We start from the raw sequence: 18,809 nt of genomic DNA on the forward strand, positions 1-18,809 counted from the left end.
TGTGGACGTCGGGCCCTCGTACCACCCTCATGGAGTCTGTTTCTGACCGTTTGAGCAGACACATGCACACTTGTGTCCTGCTGGAGGTCATTTTGCAGGGCTCTGGCAGTGCTCCTCCTGCTCCTCCTTGCACAAAGGCGGAGGTAGCGGTCCTGCTGCCGGGTTGTCGCCCTCCTACGGCCTCCTCCATGTCTCCTGATGTACTGGCCTGTCTCCTGGTAGCGCCTCCGTGCTCTGGACACTACGCTGACAGACACAGCAAACCTTCTTGCCACAGCTCGCATTGATGTGCCATCCTGGATGAGCTGCACTACCTGAGCCACTTGTGTGGGTTGTAGACTCCGTCTCATGCTACCACTAGAGTGAAAGCACCGCCAGCATTCAAAAGTGACCAAAACATCAGCCAGGAAGCATAGGAACTGAGAAGTGGTCTGTGGTCACCACCTGCAGAACCACTCCTTTATTGGGGGTGTCTTGCTAATTGCCTATAATTTCCACCTGTTGTCTATTCCATTTACAACAGCATGTGAAATTGATTGTCAATCAGTGTTGCTTCCTAAGTGGACAGTTTGATTTCACAGGAGCGTGATTGATTTGGAGTTACATTGTGTTGTTTAAGTGTTCCCTTTATTTTTTTGAGCAGTGTATTTCTATGTCAATAGTGAAGTGAATTGAGAAGAGTCCTATTTAAATCCTTGTTCCGTGTGCCCTTTTTATACTTTGAGCACCTGCCCTTCCAAAGGTCTCTGACCAGCCCTGTTGGAACAGGAATGATTGTGGTGTTTTTGAAGCATCTGGGGGCCTGACACAGGGAGGAGTTAAGAAGACATCCTACAGCTTCTCTTCGTAGTCTTTCAGCACCTGACCAGGGAAAACCTCAGAACTTAAAGATTGGGGTGGACTAGCCTATTGCTCTTTTACTTTTCTCTTCAGTCCTTTTGATTAAAGCTCCCTCTGCTACTTTCTCACTGATCAGACTTTTGCTCTCACCATCAGCTTTGCAGTCACACTGCCAGCTCTCTCTGCTGCTCTGACACAAACGTCTCTCTCTTCGTATCTCTTTTCAGGGGTGCATCCCCATCCCCATATATGTTGTCTGAGCTCTCGCCTACTATCCATTTAGTTGTTTAAATTAAAAGTACAGCTAAGCCTTGCTATGTAAATTAGTTTTTACCTAACTAATAACATTAGCTAACTTGTTATCTAGAACAATTGATAAATAAGTGATGTTAGCCTGTAGAGTGTGTGTGTGTGAGAGTGTGAGAGTGAGAGAGTGAGAGAGAGAGAGAGAGAGAGAGAGTGAGAGAGTGAGAGAGAGAGAGAGAGAGAGAGAGAGAGAGAGAGAGAGAGAGAGAGAACGAACACATGCAATCAGACGCCTGTAAGTGCATGGGATGATAGCTTTTGTTAAAAAAAACATTCTAATTAGCCAGTATACAATCTATTATACAGATTATGATACAGCCAAGACATCAGCGTCACTACGCTCTAAGATGGTGTCTATGATCCGAATTAATAACTGAACAAAAGGTCCAATAGCAAGCAAAATAAATGTATGACCTGCTCTCTGGTGTGTGTGTATGTGTGGTTGGTTTGTATGTAAATGAATGTGGATATTCATGATGGACATCTATAAAGAACTTTTTTTCAGATAGGTTTTTCGCTTACGGCCATACCACCCTGAACACGCCCGATCTCGTCCGATCTCGGAAGCTAAGCAGGGTCGGGCCTGGTTAGTACTTGGATGGGAGACCGCCTGGGAATACCAGGTGCTGTAAGCTTTTCCTCTTCTCTTTATAAAAATCAGAGGGGGCTGCTGCCTCTTTACTGAAGCAGCTTGTCCCTGGACTTTGAATTAAAAATTATTATTGTACATTAATAATTATAATATCATTCAATATAATCAATAAAAAGGGCGGCAGCCCGTGGGGACTTGTTTTGGGATTTGGAGGGTCACCATATCTAGTACAACATGGGCCATTGCCAAAGCTGCCCCTGAGCAACGTAACTGACTTGACCTGAACCCGTAACTGCTCCCTATCCGTTAGGATGTTTTAAATGCAGAGAACAAAAGGTTTCCCCTTGGGCATCAATAAAGTATATGAAAAAAATGTAATAATTTATGTGCTTACATAATGAAAATCAGTAATAATGATCCAATAATAGGCTTAATTGAGAATCAGCATCACAGAGAACCTGACATGGTCACCTCACATCTCCATGCTGGTGAAGAAAGCTCAGAAAAAAAATAAAATTCTTGAGGAAGCTTAAGAAGGCCAAATTCCCTTGCCTAGTTCTTGTCAGCGTTTACAGAGGAGCAATAGAAAGCATCCTGACTGGGAACGTCACAAGCTGGCATGGGATGTACATGGCCCAGGACCAGAGGGCTCTGCAGCGGGGGATTCAAACTGCTCAGAAGATCATTGGTACCCATCTCCTGAACATCAGTGATATCGGTGAGGTGAGGTGCCTGCAGAGCCCAAAGGATACTAAAGGACAGTACGATTCTCAGTCATCCAGGTCATAGTTATCCAACGAAGGTTAAAGTCAAGGGCAACTGGACTTGGTTGAAGATACTGGAAGACGTTTCGTCCCTCATCCAAAGGACTTCTTCAGTTCTGACTGACTGGCAGGGAAACTCAGCTATTTAACCTCAGTGGGGTCGTTGGCCCGGGTCATCGATACTGCTGGTTCGTTAGTGTTCCTTGTTGCTGTGACGACAGTCGTTACAGTCGTTAAGACTACCTGTGGCCAAGACTGAACGACCATCGTTGGTATCTTCACCTGAGGCCAATAGGTTACGTTTGTTGAGTTTCCTGGGAAGTGATGAAAGGACAGCATTGTAAGTGGGGGATAAGTGGTGGCGTAGACCCCCTCCTCTGTTCAATGACTGCTTCTCAACTAAAGGACAGTACCCACCCAGCCACAGCCTGTTCACCCTGCTGCCTTCTGGGAAGAGATATCGAGGTTTCAGCTGCCGCACCACAAGACTGCATAGCAGCTTTTTCCCCCAAGCAATCAGACTCTTAAACTCTAGTTCATCCTCAGCACTGCTCCAGTGATGACAGTTTATTTCTGTTTACCATTTTTTATAATTGCTTCTATTGTAATATATTTTGTCTGCTATGTAGCAGAAGGGAGTTACAAAGTCAATTTTACTCTATAACCTGTTATATTGTGACAAAATAAATCTTCCTACATGAAAAAGCTTACAGCACCTGGTATTCCCAGGCGGTCTCCCATCCAAGTACTAACCAGGCCCTACCCTGCTTAGCTTCCGAGATCAGACGAGATCGGGCGTGTTCAGGGTGGTATGGCCGTAAGCGAAGAACCAATCCACAAAAAGGCTCTTTATATGGAGAGGGACAAGAAGCCAACACTAAGAATGTATCTTTTGCTCCTACTCTTTTCTTACTCTTTACTCTGACAAGAAGGATATCTAGACAGTCTTCCCAGTCCACCCATCTTCTGTTGAGCTTCAATTGGCAGACATTTTTCCGTCGATTATAACCATTCCAGGCCCAGAAGTAGCGCCAAACCATGATTCCCCCTCCACCATACTTGACAGTTGGGATGAGGTTTTGATGTTGGTGTGCTGTGACTTCCATTCTTGTTCAGTGTTTGACGTCTCGTAGTCATCAACAGACATTAGCATGTTCCAGAGATTTGTCTTCAGCTGACACTAGGTTTTTTCTAACCTCATTGAGCATTCTGCACTTTTGCAGGACAGCTATTCCATCGCAGGGCTGTAACCATGGTTTAGAAATGAGTGAGGTCCAGATTTTTTGTTTCTTTTAACAGAGCTTATTTACGGTAATTCAAATTATACCTAAACCCAACCAAAGTTATAGGCTACACTACAGTCATACAAACTAATGCAGACTTGCAGACTACATAATGGGCACTATTGTTACTATATAGCAACATAAAATACACCAGGTTAGCCCAGTATTTTGGTGGATAGATTGGCCTCAGAATTTTCACTTGAACCTGGCTTGATCTTATGGATTGTTGATTTTCTTAGCTGTAGAATCCAGCAAGTCAGGGCAGGAACTTCTCTCTCTGATAAAATGTCTACTTGCACAGGCTCTCCTCAGGGATGTGTTTTATCTCCTTTGTTGTTTATTTTATATACTAATTCTTGTACCAGCACTTTACCAAACAGGCACCTTATTAAGTATGCAGATGATACTGCCTTGTTAAGTCTACTATATGATGATGAGGAGGAGCATGGGCCAGTTCTTGACTATTTCTTAGAGTGGTGTGAAAAGTCAAGCCTCCTTCTAAACACCACGAAAACAAAAGAAATGTCTATTGATTTTAGAATGATCCAATCATCAAATTCAACTTTTATCAACGGGGAGGCTATACAATCAGTTACAAATTATAAATATCTTGGCATTGTGATTGACCATAAGCTTAAATGGGATCTGTGGTCTGACCTCATCAGTACTAAGCCACAACAAAGAATGTACTTTTTAAAGAAATTGTTATCCTTTAATGTTCACAACAAAATGCTTCAGATGTTTTATTCTTCTTTTATTGAAAGTGTGTTGGCCTTCTGCATCATCTGCTGGTTTGGTAATGCTACTGAGGCACAGAAGAAGTCTGTAAGGAAAACAGTAACAATGGCCAGTAAACTATTAGGGATCAAGTTACCAAGTGTGGAATGCATTTATAGGGAAAGGGTAAGGAACAAGGCAAAAACCATTGTGGGAGACAAGAGGCACCCCCTTGCCTCTTCAATCGAACTACTGCCTTCTGGGCGATGATATTGCCTCCCTCTATTTACCAAAAATAGATCAAAGTTTTCATTTGTGCCTCAAGCAATTAAGCTTTTAAATATGTAAGTTAATAGGTAGGATACTCAGCTGGTCTGGTATTGCCTAATCAAATAGGTAGTAAAAGTGCAAGGTATGGGGAAATATGTGTTAAGTGTATTAGTATGTGACTTTGTATATTTAAAGGTTCTCTTTTGGTGTATATGTATGATGTATGTTTGTAATGCCTACTTGATTGCCATGCAAACAAATTTCCTTACGGGGACAAATAAATGTACTTACTTATTTATATCAAATTTTTTAATTTAAATTTTTATCTAAAATCATCAATCAATAGATGTTACAAGCTATAACCTAGAGTAGCTAAATATTTTTAGTAAATGTAGTCAATTTACTTGATCAGTCTGGGACTTTTGTGTTGAGTTTTTCATGCTTGTCTGTGGTTACTTTATGCCTTTGGGTGGCTACGATCACAGTAAAGTAGATCAGTGCTGAATTAGTGTGGTCTGTTCTTCTTCTGTACTGATTGGGTGACAACAGTTCAAATTTAGTGGCTGTAAAATCCACAGGGCGGAGCTCATTATCATTTTACGAAACGCCGTTTTTTACGCCGTTTGTTTAGTTAACAAAACGGCGTTTAAAACGGCGTTTTGTTAACTAAACGCCACTTTTTAGGGCGTGTCAAAATAAAACGCCGTTTTAAACGCCGTTTTGATGGCAAAACATGCTACAAGAGTGACGTTTTTTGGCACTAATGGCTTGCCATACAGCACAGCCGTAACGCGGCGCACACGCCGCCTGTGTGAATCCGGGGTAACCCTAACATTCGCGATCGGGATAAGCGGTACCACGAAGTGGTTATCCACTTGGTAAATAAATCCAGTGTTTCCCAATCCAGCCGGGAACGCGTTCATGTAAAAGAGGCGGTGTTAGCAGCAGATGACCAGTCGCAGTCCACTGTCAGCAGAGCGTCATATTTTACAACCAAAGAGCAAACTGTAACACTACAGAAATAGGACATAGCCTAAGTAGCAGGTCTGCATCTGACATATGCATGGAGACAGAAAATCGCAGATAGTGTGAATACCTAAATTAACAGGCATATAATATTGCGTTGATTTGATGTGTTCTTATGAGCTGTATGAAAATATCAGCCTTATTCTTTCAGCTCTGCTGTGTCTGCGTTTCCATATTAAAAGACACGGGCTGTCCCCCCTCACAAAAAACTTGTCGTCACTTCAAAAATTTGATTAATTTATTTAACACACTCAAAAGTGTTCCAAACATTGTTCTAAATTAACTTCATAAAGCAATGAAACAAAAACTCCATTCATGCCATAAAATGTGCTCAAATAGTGGTTGAAAGACTGAATCTCAACATTTAGGCCACTGAAAACTCACCGTCCCACCTTTTGTGCGGAACATGCTACAGTTTCTGTAGTAGGCCTATAAGATAAGTTGTTCCCCCCTGCTGTCTCTCTGCCTACCTGCCTGCCTCTCTGTTCCCCCTTGCTGTCTCTCTGCCTGCCTGCCTCTGTTTTCCCTACTGTCTCTCTGCCTGCCACGTTAGCCCTGATCCCTGTCACCTGTGTTGCTCCCGCCCTGCTCGTTAGTCCCTGGTGTATATATGTTTGGTGTTTCTCTTCAGTCTGCGTCTGGTCATTGGTCCTGCCTGCCTGCCTGCCTGCCTGCCTGCCTGCCTGCCTGCCTGCCTGCCTGCCTGCCTGCCTGCCTGCCTGCCTGCCTGCCTGCCTGCCTGCCTGCCTGCCTGCCTGCCTGCCTGCCTGCCTGCCTGCCTGCCTGCCTGCCTGCCTGGACGGACTTTCCAGTCAACTGCATGTAAGCCTGTTACCTGTTCTCATTTGTATTAAATACCCTGAACTGAGTCTGCTCTCGTTGTCTTGCATTTGGGCTCTCACCTCCTCTGCGCTGATCCTCGAATTGTGACAACTCTAAACAACATTATGTATGGCAACGTGTTGTGTGTGTGTGTGTGGTTTTTTTTTTTTTTTTTTTCAATACAAGTGTGTTTTTCAGTCCTCCACCTTCAACAATGTCTGTATGGCTTTTAGGCCAGTAAGATGACCTTGAGATCGTGGACTTCGGGGAACATTTTTTGGTTCCCATCCTCCAGCTCCACAAAGATCTTCTAAAAAACCTTAAAAGGTCTATAGGTGAAAGCCTATGCTACATTGAGAATACCAAAACAGACCTTTGCTCCTTTGATGGCTATTCCAGCTTGCTTTTTAAGACCTTCCTCCCTGATTTTTCTTGACCACAATTATGTTGAGTGCAAATAAAGGGAGGGCCTCTTGGATGGCTGAAGAATTGTTGTCATTACAAACCTGTGAAATATACCAGAGAGGATTAACCTACTTTTTTTGCTAGATGTTAAAAACACATGCACTCTTTGCTCTCCTTCTGAACAGAAATCTGGGTGGGATTATATACAGGTGCTGGTCATATAATTAGAATATCATCAAAAAGTTGATTTATTTCAGTAATTCCATTCAAAAAGTGAAACTTGTATAATGTATACATTCATTCCACACAGACTGATATATTTCAAGTGTTCATTCCTTTTAATTTTGATGATTATAACTTACAACTAATGAAAACCCCCAAATCAGTATCTCAGAAAATTTGAATATTGTGAAAAGGTTTAATTTTGCAGACACCTGTTGCCACACTCTAATCAGCTAATTAACTCAAAACACCTGCAAAGGCCTTTAAATGGTCTCTCAGTCTAGTTCCGTAGGCTACACAATCATGGGGACGACTGCTGAATTGACAGCTGTCCAAAAGATGACCATTGACACCTTGCACAAGGAGGGCAAGACACAAAAGGTCACTGCTAAAGAGGCTGGCTGTTCACAGAGCTCTGTGTCCAAGCACATTAATAGAGAGGCGAAGGGAAGGAAAAGATGTGGTAGAAAAAAGTGTACAAGCAATAGGGATAACCGCACCCTGGAGAGGATTGTGAAAGAAAACCCATTCAAAAATGTGGGGGAGATTCACAAAGAGTGGACTGCAGCTGGAGTCAGTGCTTCAAGAACCACCACGCACAGACGTATGCAAGACATGGGTTTCAGCTGTCGCATTCCTTGTGTCAAGCCACAGCGTCAGAAGTGTCTCGTCTGGGCTAAAGACAAAAAGGACTGGACTGCTGCTGAGTGGTCCAAAGTTATGTTCTCTGATGAAAGTAAATTTTGCATTTCCTTTGGAAACCAAGGTCCCAGAGTCTGGAGGAAGAGAGGAGAGGCACAGAATCCACGTTGCTTGAAGTCCAGTGTAAAGTTTCCACAGTCAGTGATGGTTTGGGGTGCCATGTCATCTGCTGGTGTTGGTCCACTGTGTTTTCTGAGGTCCAAGGTCAACACAGCCGTCTACCAGGAAGTTTTAGAGCACTTCATGTTTCTGCTGCTGACCAACTTTATGGAGATGCAGATTTCATTTTCCAACAGGACTTGGCACCTGCACACAGTACCAAAGCTACCAGTACCTGGTTTAAGGACCATGGTATCTCTGTTCTTAATTGGCCAGCAAACTCGCCTGACCTTAACCCTATAGAAAATCTATGGGGTATTGTGAAGAGGAAGAAGCGATACGCCAGACCTAACAATGCAGAAGAGCTGAAGGCCACTATCAGAGCAACCTGGGCTCTCATAACACCTGAGCAGTGCCACAGACTGATCGACTCCATGTTCATTTCTAAAAATCCTTTTTTTTTGTATTGGTCTTGAGTAATATTCTAATTTTCGGGGATACTGAATTTGGGATTTTCATTAGTTGTCAGTTTTAATCATCACAATTAAATGAAATAAACATTTGAAATATCAGTCTGTGTGTAATGAATGAATGAATGAATGCATATAATATCCAAGTTTCACTTTTTGAATGGAAAACTGAAATAAATAAACTTTTTGATGATATTCTAATTATATGACCAGCACCTGTAAGCCTTTGCTTCAGTGTTTAAATAGTATTGATAAACATCATTACTAGTGAGGCAACTAATGATTATTTTCTCGATTAATCAATGAATTGTTTGGTCTATAAAATTTCATTTCATTGATTCAAAAAGCTCATGATGACGTGTACTGTCATAGAAGAGGAAAAAATAAAGCAAATATTCAAATTTAAGAAGCAAGTTTTTCTTAAATTACTCATCGGTTACCAAAATAGTTGGCAATTAATTTAATTAATAATTGATTAATCATTGCAGCTCTTAATTACAGGTTACATTTTAAATCAGTTCATTTGATAGGATAGGTTAATATCTTGTATTTTGACTTAATTGTGGGATTATGAGAGTGCTATACAAAATAATGTGCTTTAAGAAAAAAACATTTATAACTGTCCATTTCTGTCATCGTTGCACCTCCAATTGGCACAGGTTTTTTTCTCATTTCTCAAATACTTTATTGATCCTACAGGGGAAATGTGGTTTTGTTACAGTTACTAATGTAACAAGGCATTAAAGAAATAGAATGGAAATGGAAGCCTAGTCCCAATTAGATGCCAGTCACTATTACTGGCCTGGTTCCCTTTTTTCTTTTTCTTTTTTTTTTTTAATTAATTACAGATTATGCCTTTAAGATTTGGAACATCTAATCAGGAGTAATAACAACCAAAAGAACCAATTACATGAAAGACTGAAAAACAAGCTTGACCTAAACTTATTTTTGAGCAGTAAACAGCAATTACAGTCAATTCATTTTCTGTCACTTGACTATGATTTCCCCCATGAACTGATCTGTAAATTGTATGGTGTCTTTGGAAGGAAAAGCTACAACCCAAATGGAAACTAACTGGTTTCTTAACCTGTCTAACTAATTTGTCAGGAGGGGAAGATGCCCAGTGAGTGCTTGAAGGAAGGCTACTGCAAAGCCCTGCAGACTTCATTCTTTGAGTGTAAGAGGTCAATGGTGAGTCTGCGGTAATTATTTTGCACTTGGTGCAGCTAGGAACTGGTGGGAAGTGGAAGAGTAAAGAGAACAGGGAATGTTTTACCTTCCTCTTTTCTGACCAGAAGCATAACAAAACAGAAATGTGACTGATAACAAATGGGCAGTAGTGTTTCAATTAAATCCTATTCCATCTTGTACAAAGACTGTGCTGCAAACTAACCAGTGTCTGTCCTCCTTAACAGCTGGACACTAGGTCGAGATTCAGAGGACGGAAAGGATATTGAGGAACCATCTGAACTCTGATGCCATATGGTCGAGTGAATCCTGGATGAGCAACTTGTAAGGATTTAATTTAAAGAGCTCTGCTTATGGGTCAGTGTACTTGCAGCCTCTGACCTCTGAAGGATATGTCAAAAGAAGTTGGGTAGCAAAAGACTACCAAATATTAAAGAACACTGCACACTGACGCACAAAAGGATTACCATCTTATCAGCAAAATGTAGTGCTGGGGGGGCAAAAAAAACTGGAGCTGTCACTGGCTGGAGTTCTTTCTGGACGAATGAGTGTGTGTGAGATGTAATATGAAAACACTTAATACAATGAATAAAATGTAAAGAGTTTCTATTAAAGTTTTAATGAGGTTCCATCATTAAAATACATGAATGAAACATGAGCTTTGTAGTTCATTAGAAAAACTATTTGTAATGGTGTCATACAATGGAGGTATAAAGATACTGTAGTAAGTCTTCCATAAGCATTAATATTTCAGCGCCGATATTTCCTGCTATGTGCGAAATTACAGTTTGCTGTTAGTTGCACAGTGCCACAATGGTCTATTTGTTATATATAGAATGTTTTTAGAAATAGAGAAATGTGAGTATCAACTCTACAGAAAATCATACTGCACCAAAATGTGGACGGAAAAATTTACATGGTGGTCACTAATACATCCTTATATTATTCAGAACTGCTATTTTAAAGCAGCCATCATCATCTGCTTGAACTTCTCCATGTCCACCTTCTTCATGATAAAAGCTTTGTGAGTCTTCTTCAGGAAGCCTATCGTATCCACTATCATCATGCCTCTGGTGTGTGTGCCCGTCAGCTCCACGCTAACTGGGTAACTGTCGCTTTCTGTGATGAAAGCATCGTCTACGGCAGCTGCCATGGCGTACGAGTCACAGGAAATAAAACCTGTACCGGCGACAAGCTCTTTCTGGAAGCGTTCTTTTTGTGATGCCTCCATGCTGTACCGGAAGATCCGTGCCATAAAGCGAGCTTTATCAGTGTCTTGCGCCAACCATTCGTCGCAAAACTCCTGTCAACACGAGGAGAAATGTTAACACAGAGAAGCAATAATTGTCTAATGAGTTCTGATGCATTAACTTATTACTGTAGAAAGGTTACTTGTCTGAGGAGTCTATATGCTACATTGTGTAAACAGGAGGCCTTACCCAGGACAGCTTGCTGTGGCAGGTAAACTCCCAGCAGGCCAAGTAGGTGGGACACTCGTAGCCGTTCAGTACAATGTACGCAGCTTCTGGATCAGCAGCAAAATTGAACTCTGCGCACACTGTAGTGTTCCCTCGAGCTGAAGGAGCAAATCACTGATTACACACTGAACTCCACCTCCAACATGTAGATGTTGCCTATATATTGATAGACAAAGATTTAAATTCTGAAGACATTTTATTTCAATTTCAAGTACTGGAATCATAGAGCTGCAGCAAACAATTACTTTCATCTTCAGTTAATCTTATCTTGATTTATAGATACATTTTTTGTCTGGATAATGCCAGAAATTAATGAAAAATGTCATTGACAAATTCCACTTCCTTGTTTTAGTCCAAAACCTGAAAGACATTCGGTTTTTAAAACTGGGAAAAGCTGTATCCTGACGGAGCTGTAGTCACGTTAAGTTGAATAACAGTGGCATTTGCCATGCTGTACTCAGTTTTGAGTTTTCAACAAAACAGACGTGATATTATGTCATTTATTATTATTTATACTGCAATTTTTTAAAGATTTAAATCCACTACAGCTCAAGACTATCAGTCCTCATTATTATTAAGACTATTTATTCAGCACACTTCTGTCACATACTGTACATAATTCTACATGCTTTTATTTTCTATATTTTCTATTTACTGTAAAACTTCAATTAATATCCTGGGCTTTTATTTACTTAAATCACTGAACTCTCCCTGCCTATATTTGAGACTGGTGTCCATTTTGGGACAGGCCTATAATTCCTTTACCATGCCTGTAAATCTGAATTAATACTAATTTGGTGCTCTCTGTTTCCGTAAAGTAAATGATTGAATTGTGTGGAATCTGATCGAACAATGTGGCATGTCCATATTGACAAAAGTTTAAACATTTATATTGGTATACATGATATAAGCAGCTTAGAATTAGCTCAAGCAGGCGACCTGGTGGGCTTTCAGAGGTTGAATACATCCAGAGAAATTTAATTAAAAAACAGACCAGGCTTCTAATTGAGACCTGCATTTATTTGTCAAATGTGTAGCTACACCAGGCCAGTAATAGTGACTGGCATCTAATTGGGACTAGGCTTTTAACTGAAATATATTATTATTTCCATTCTATTTCTTTAATGCCTTGTTACATTAGCAACTGTAACAAAACCACATTTCCCCTGTAGGATCAATAAAGTATTTTTGAGAAATGAGACAAAAAAACCCTGTGCCAATTGGAGGTGCAACAATGACAGAAATGGATGGAATTATAAAGTACATTATTTTGCATGGCACTCTCATACTGTGTCACCATTACCACTTTTTGCTACAATGCATTATGAACAAATTACATTTGATGATTTTACTGACATTCAGTGTTGCCTCCCATGATGTAGAGCCCCCGGAGTTTGCTCGGTAGAGATGGATCCATCCTCACAGCCAGAGCCAGGTTGGTAAGGGGTGCTGTTGCAACCAGAGATACCTAGGGAATAAACCAAGACTTGAAAAGACCTGAAAGAAGCCCATATACGCACACAATCAGAGTCGAGCGCCTCTCACCTGTCCTGGGTTCTCATTGACAATCCTAATCATAGCTGACACAGCGCTCTCCTTCTGAACCAGGTCCAGACCAGGAGCGTTGGAGTCGGGAGCATCTCCTAGCCCGTCCTGCCCATGGAAGTCTCCTGCACTAATGCTGATCCCGAGGATAGGCTTAGCTGCACCTTTAAACACTGGAATCTGCCACGTAAAAAAGAAGAGCACACCAGAGGAATTATGCAAACGCACCACAAGGGAAAATGTTATTCTGCTGTTATTATTAACAGATTTGTGGCAACAACATTAATGATAAAAAACTACAAGATATGGTTGGGCAATATGGTGATATGAGACATTTGATATGAAACATTTATACCAATGTAACCAATATTGCAAATTATACAGCTGAACTATTTTATAGCAACGTTGGATTAACAGTTGGATTGACAGTTGATTTATTAAAATTAGGGAAAGATATAATTAAGTACATCACAATATATATTCGTATGACAAAGATATATATACCTTTAAACTGTGCTGAGTTTTAAATTCAACTGAATGTCCTGCAAATGAGTATTTTTTTAGTCAATAAACCTCAGTTTTGAACATTTTCTACACAAATGTATAAAATGTTTTTCTATGCTAATTTTTTAATACAAAAACAGTGACCACAAATGGGGCTGTTGTTCGACCAATCTGGAATACATGACAAACTGCTTTTCTAAAGCACTTTTTGTGAATAGTAAATGCCTTAAATATATGTAGTAGTTTGCAGTAGATCGATGTGGAACAATATGAAATAAATGATCTCCAACTGAAGAAGCTGTGGTTCATGGTCGGCACACTAAACCTCTAGACCGGTGGTCGGCAATAAGCGGCCCATGGGCCAGAACTGGCCCACCAGCAATAATATCCGGCCCGCAGCCAGATTGCTTTGATAGCAGAAAAATAAAAAATAAATTGATAGTTCAGATTTCAGATTTCAGATTCATTTTATTAGCCATTTGCAGTATAAAACCACATTGGAATAGAATATGCAAGAAGCTCAAAGTGCAATGTCAAACACATAAAAAACATAAGAAAACATAACATAAAACAGACAAGCAATTGCCACAAAAACTCAGTAATAAAACACTATTCAGTAAAATCCATCCATAAGATATAAAATGCTTAATTTAAGGTGTTTTATTTAAAGTGATCACAGCTTGGGGAAAAAAACTGTTGAAATGGCGATCGGTAGAACATTTGACAGAGCGATACCTTCTCCCTGAGGGAAGCATCTCAAAGAAGGCCCCTGCAGGATGGCCTGAAGCATCATTAGCAAGTTTTAAAGCTCGATTCAAAAGTCTAGCTTTATATGTAACCTCCAGGATCCGCAAAGTACAGCCAATGATCCTGCTGGCTGAGCGAACCACTTTGTTCAAAGCCTTCTTCTCTTTCAAGGTGAGATTACCAAACCATACAGTAATACAAGGACACTCTCAATTACACAATAGTAAAAGTTCAAAAGAATCTTAGTGTTTTGAGTGAACTCTCGAAGCCTACGTAAAAAGAAGAGGCGCTGTCTCGCTTTCTTAGCAATTTTAGTCGTGTTAGAGCTCCAGTTCAAATCATGCGAAAGGGTCACACCTAAAAATTCACATTTCTCAGTAATCTGCACATTGGAGTCATGGATAGTAATATGCACATGATTCCTATTGTGACAAAAATCAATAACAAGTTCACATGTTTTCCAAGTGTTCAAAAGCAAGTTATTTTCCTTGCTCCATTGAACAACATTCTCCACCTCCTCGCGATAATGAGATTCGTCGTTTGAACTAATCAGCCCAATGATAGTTGTGTCATCGGCATATTTGATTATCACATTATTAGCATTGGATGCTTCAAGGTCATGAGTATACAATGTGAACAATAGGGGGCTCAAGATACACCCCTGCGGTGAACCAATGCTAACATATAACTCATCTGAAATACAACCATTAATTTTGACCCTTTGTGGTCGACAAGTGAGGAAATTAAAAATCCATTTACAAATGGCATCATCGAGTCCAAGATATTTCAATTTATGAGAGAGCTTTGTTGGGACCATTGAATTAAAAGCCGAACTGTAGTCTATAAATAGCATTCTAGCATATGATTTATGTACATCTAGATGCTTGTAGACAGAGTTCAAAGCAAAGGAAATGGCGTCTTCGACACTTCTGTTTTTCCTATATGCAAATTGTAGTGGGTCCACAGACACAGGGATTTGATCTTTAATACACCAACCGCTCAAAGGTTTTCATCAGGACAGATGTGAGGGCCACTGGCCGATAGTCATTCAGACTCGTCACAGGTGTCTTCTTTGGCACTGGAATTATGATTGATCTTTTAAAGCTAACTGGAACAGTGCACCTCGCAAGTGACATGTTGAAAAGATCAGTCAGAACAGGACTGGACAGGACAAGTTGCTCGGAGCACAGTTTAAGGACACGAGGAGGAATACAGTCCGGTCCAGGTGCCTTCTTGACCTTCGTCCTGGACAAAATCCTCTGAACGTCCTCCTGAATGATGGTAAAACTCTGCTCGTTACAGGCAAGAAAAACAACAGGTTCAACATTTCCAATTTCAAAACGACAGTAAAACTCGTTTAATTTGTTTGGCAAGGATAGGTCATCATTATTAATGGGTCCTCCTTTAGGTTTCCAAGCGATGATAGAATTTAACCCTTGCCACATACATCGTGGGTCCGCCTCCATGAAATGTCCCTCTATCTTAGCTCCATAGGCTCGTTTAGCAGCTTTAATTGCTCGCTCCAAAGAATATCTGGACAACTTGTAAGCAGCAGCGTTACCTGATTTAAAAGCCACGGCCCGCTGTTTTCCTATTCACATCACTATTGTACCACGGGTTCTGACTAGCATACCGTTTTATTACCTTTTTTGGAACACAACAATCAATACAAAAGTCAATGTACCCAGTCACTGCATCACAATACTCGTCCAGATTATCTGAATGGAACACAGACCAGTCAGTAGCATCAAAGCATCCTTGTAGTTTCTCTTCACTCTCCTTCGTCCAGCACTGAACAATACATGACGCGGGTTTTGATTGTTTATTCCTCTGTATATATGTAGGAAGAAGCAACACAGAGGAGTGATCTGATTTTCCAAAAGGTGGTCTGAGACTAGATTGATAAGCAGATTTTACATTGCTGTAACAGTGATCCAGGACATGTGCTCTCCTAGTTGGATGTTTAACATGCTGATAGTAGTTGGGAGAAACAGTTTTAAAATTACTCTTATTAAAGTCACCAGTTACTATAACCACAGCATTGATATGGGAGTTCTCAAATTTGTGTACAATGTCACTTAGTTCCCTCAAGGCAACAGAAATGTCTGCCCGTGGATGTATATAAACACCACACAGGAATATTACCGAAAACTCCCGTGGGAGATAGAAGGGGCGGCATTTCAAAATAAGACATTCCAAGTTAGCGTTGTAGTTTCTGTTCACGATGACACAATCCATGCACCATAGGTCATTAGTTAAAAAACACACACCTCCACCTTTTGTTTTCCCGGTGCGCTCCTTCACCCTATCCAAGCGGTGGACAGAGAAGCCCGGCGGCTGAAAAGAAGAATCCGGGACGCCGCTGTGTAGCCACGTCTCTGTCAGACAAAACACGGAGCAGTACCAGCAGCGCTGGGTCTTAATGCGACTCAGCAGGTCGTCCGTCTTGTTCGGCAAAGACTGGACATTCGCCAGGTAGATGGATGGCAGCGGGATCCTCGACTGGCGGCTGCAAAGCTTCACAAGCAGGCCCGGCCTCGCTTGCCTCGAGTGGGGCATGCATCAAAGTCGGCACACTTCAAATCAGTATTGACAAAGGATAATCCACAAACTTCCACATGAATCCTAAGAATTATCTCGCGGCCATAGCTTAAAGTGACATGTGCATCAAGGACAAAAACAAACATAAAACAAACAGCACCTAACAGAGCTCTTGCTACGGCACCCTGCCTCGGCGCCATCTTGATGTTTTTTATGACCGCGTTAAATTATGCTCTGAAACGGGAGGGGAGCCAAATCACACATAAAACCACATGTTACATAATGTTGCTTTAGGAACACTGAATACTGTGAAGATGGCACCTCATTAATTTCAATTTAATAACTAGAACTGCAAGCAGTTATAAGCGAGGTCCAAGCATCCCAGCGCGAGCCGCCCCCCTGGCCCCGCAGAGGGAGTTGGCCTGGGCATCCCGCCGCAGCTTGGGGGGCTTGTGGAGAATAAACAACCAGAGTTTGAAATGAAAGGGACTAGTGGTTATGGAGATATAAAATGAATGGACGTCTATGGGAGCGTTATTTGATATACGATTAATAGCGCCACCGAGATGGCGATGGACATCAAATGTTATACAGGCCTTCGGGAAGTGGTGCCACACAAGGTCCCCACGTTTGGTGTTGATCGGGCATTCCTAAAGGCTAAATGTCCTGTGTTTGAAAATGCCATTGGAATGAATGGGATTTAGTGAGAGATTTCAGCTTCGATTTTAGTGCCACCTTCAAGTGTTATCAGGGCCCCATGGGGAACAATTGCCCCAAATTTGGTATCAATCGGACTTGTGGTTATGGAGATATAAAATGCATGTAAATCAATGGGATTTTTTTTTACGTCTTTAATCTGCAATAACAGCGCCACCTATGGGCATATTTTAGTGAACTTTGGTGCCTGTAGTGAGGGGACCATGCTGAACAATTGGGCTGTGGTTTCATGTCAATGTAAGTTGTGGTTATAGAGGAACAATTTTTTTGGATTACATAGCGCCACCTAGGGGCTAGTTGCACCAAATTATACACAGGACCTCAGGGGGGCGTCCCTCATTAATGCTCCAAATTTGGTGTCGATTGGCCATTCCAAAGCGAAGATATGCCGTTATTTCCTGTTTATAGCGTTATAGCATATAATTGCGACATTTTTAGTGGGATCAAAATTTCCTCTACAGATTTTCATCAGCTTGGTCCAGAGATTATCCGTGCCAAGTTTGGTGTCGATTGGACTTCCGGCTTCGGAAGAGTTAATTAAAATAGGTTTTGCAGTTTTCGTGGTTTTGCAAAAAAAAAAAGTTCAGGCAGAAATGGGCGTGGCCTATACCACGAGATTCAGCTTGATCCGCCTTTGTAGGCGGGAGTTCCAAGCCCAAACGCGTTGACCTTGCTTATAGGGCCCCCTAGAGGTAGAAGTGTGTAGATTTTTGCGCCTGAGTTACTCTTGGGGCTGTGAAGCTACCTTATGGGTGTCGCGTCCCAGCAGTTACCGTCTAGGCTGCAGTATGAGTTTTATGCACGGAAGAATTAAAAAAATAATAAAAATCCGAGCGAAAACTATAGGGTTCCCAGCCTCTTCACTGGTACTGGGAACCCACTCGGGCTTGGACCCCTAATAATAGGCATAGGCCTACAACAAATAAGTTTCTCAGACTCCCTCAGGCCTCTGTGTTTTTGGGCCTGTAAAGAATGAGAACTGGAGTCCTTTTTAAATTTTATTGACCTGATGGCTCAAATTTTGATGATACATCACTTAGGGGTGTCACTTAAACTGAAATTCTCACTATGCTCGTTAATATTCCCTCACAATGCTGTTTCTGTTATGGTTCGTGATCTCAGAGATTTAACATCAGATTTATTCTCAGTGTCAGAAGGTGCAAATTAGGAATCTTGGTCAGAGTTTCACTGAGAACAAGGCAGCAAAGTGAGCTTGGCAGGCGGCAGGAAATGATGCAGGCAGACTGAGATCTCCAGCAGGGAACAAACCTGAGGCGCAAGCAAGAAACAATGTCAGGCAAAAGTCAGGCAACATGAAGAAAAATACAGCAAAGTCTTGATTACTGGACGAGTCGCAGGTGTGCAGGTGATTAGCAGCAGGAGAGAGACTGGAGTGTCACACCCAGACAAAACACACACACACACACACAGAGAAGACAGAGGGGGCAGACAAGAAACACAGGAGAGGGGTAAACAGTAGTTACAGTATCTAGGTTCTTGCTCCTTTTCAGCCCAGCCAAAACAGTTTCCTGTTGGTGAGCAGCGTGAATTTGCATATCAAACTTCAGCCG

General features: G+C 41.4%; 3 protein-coding genes, 1 long non-coding RNA gene and 2 other non-coding genes across 6 annotated transcripts in view; 3 read left to right on the top strand and 3 right to left on the bottom strand.

Moving 5' to 3' along the window:
• The window catches only part of LOC123974742 (solute carrier family 2, facilitated glucose transporter member 9), a 10,438-nt gene extending 10,248 nt beyond the window's left edge, over positions 1-190 (bottom strand). Inside the window, exon 1 of the mRNA XM_046055614.1 lies at positions 179-190. Coding sequence (XP_045911570.1) covers positions 179-190 — 12 coding nt within the window. The remainder of the gene's footprint in view (positions 1-178) is intronic.
• Positions 191-1,662: 1,472 nt separating this feature from the next.
• On the top strand, positions 1,663-1,781 carry LOC123983071. The gene has a single exon (XR_006828113.1). It is a non-coding gene; the product is annotated as a 5S ribosomal RNA (ribosomal RNA).
• Positions 1,782-3,206: 1,425 nt separating this feature from the next.
• On the bottom strand, positions 3,207-3,325 carry LOC123983116. The gene has a single exon (XR_006828132.1). It is a non-coding gene; the product is annotated as a 5S ribosomal RNA (ribosomal RNA).
• A 3,173-nt stretch (positions 3,326-6,498) lies between these two features.
• LOC123960946 lies at positions 6,499-7,106 on the top strand. Its single transcript, XR_006822634.1, has 2 exons — positions 6,499-6,620; positions 6,854-7,106. It is a non-coding gene; the product is annotated as an uncharacterized LOC123960946 (long non-coding RNA).
• Positions 7,107-9,625: 2,519 nt separating this feature from the next.
• Positions 9,626-10,359, top strand: LOC123978421 (cytochrome c oxidase assembly factor 5; the record flags this gene model as incomplete). Its single annotated transcript, XM_046061653.1, is given in 2 exon segments — positions 9,626-9,709; positions 9,934-10,359. Coding segments are annotated over 2 exon segments (126 nt in total), but the record flags the coding sequence as incomplete, so codon positions are not given.
• On the bottom strand, positions 10,307-16,539 carry LOC123974747 (inosine-uridine preferring nucleoside hydrolase-like). Its single transcript, XM_046055628.1, has 5 exons — positions 16,251-16,539; positions 12,730-12,992; positions 12,541-12,652; positions 11,146-11,282; positions 10,307-11,009 (listed from the first exon to the last, which is right to left on the bottom strand). Exons 1-5 carry the CDS (start codon positions 16,537-16,539, stop codon positions 10,662-10,664), a joined length of 1,149 nt encoding a protein of 382 aa, XP_045911584.1. The 3' UTR covers positions 10,307-10,661.
• Between the last annotated feature and the right edge of the window lie 2,270 nt (positions 16,540-18,809).

Source organism: Micropterus dolomieu, linkage group LG01, assembly GCF_021292245.1.
Source record: "Micropterus dolomieu isolate WLL.071019.BEF.003 ecotype Adirondacks linkage group LG01, ASM2129224v1, whole genome shotgun sequence".
NCBI classification, from domain to species: Eukaryota; Metazoa; Chordata; class Actinopteri; order Centrarchiformes; family Centrarchidae; genus Micropterus; species Micropterus dolomieu.

Excerpts from the sequence above, each read along its gene's own strand:
- LOC123974747 (XM_046055628.1), bottom strand. The coding sequence starts at position 16,539 with ATGCCCCACTCGAGGCAAGCGAGGCCGGGCCTGCTTGTGAAGCTTTGC. Across the intron at positions 12,993-16,250 it reads CGGGAAAACAAAAGGTGGAG|TTAATAATAACAGCAGAATA; the intron begins GTGTGTGTTTTT and ends GCCACAAATCTG. Across the intron at positions 11,010-11,145 it reads GCCACAGCAAGCTGTCCTGG|GAGTTTTGCGACGAATGGTT; the intron begins GTAAGGCCTCCT and ends TCGTGTTGACAG.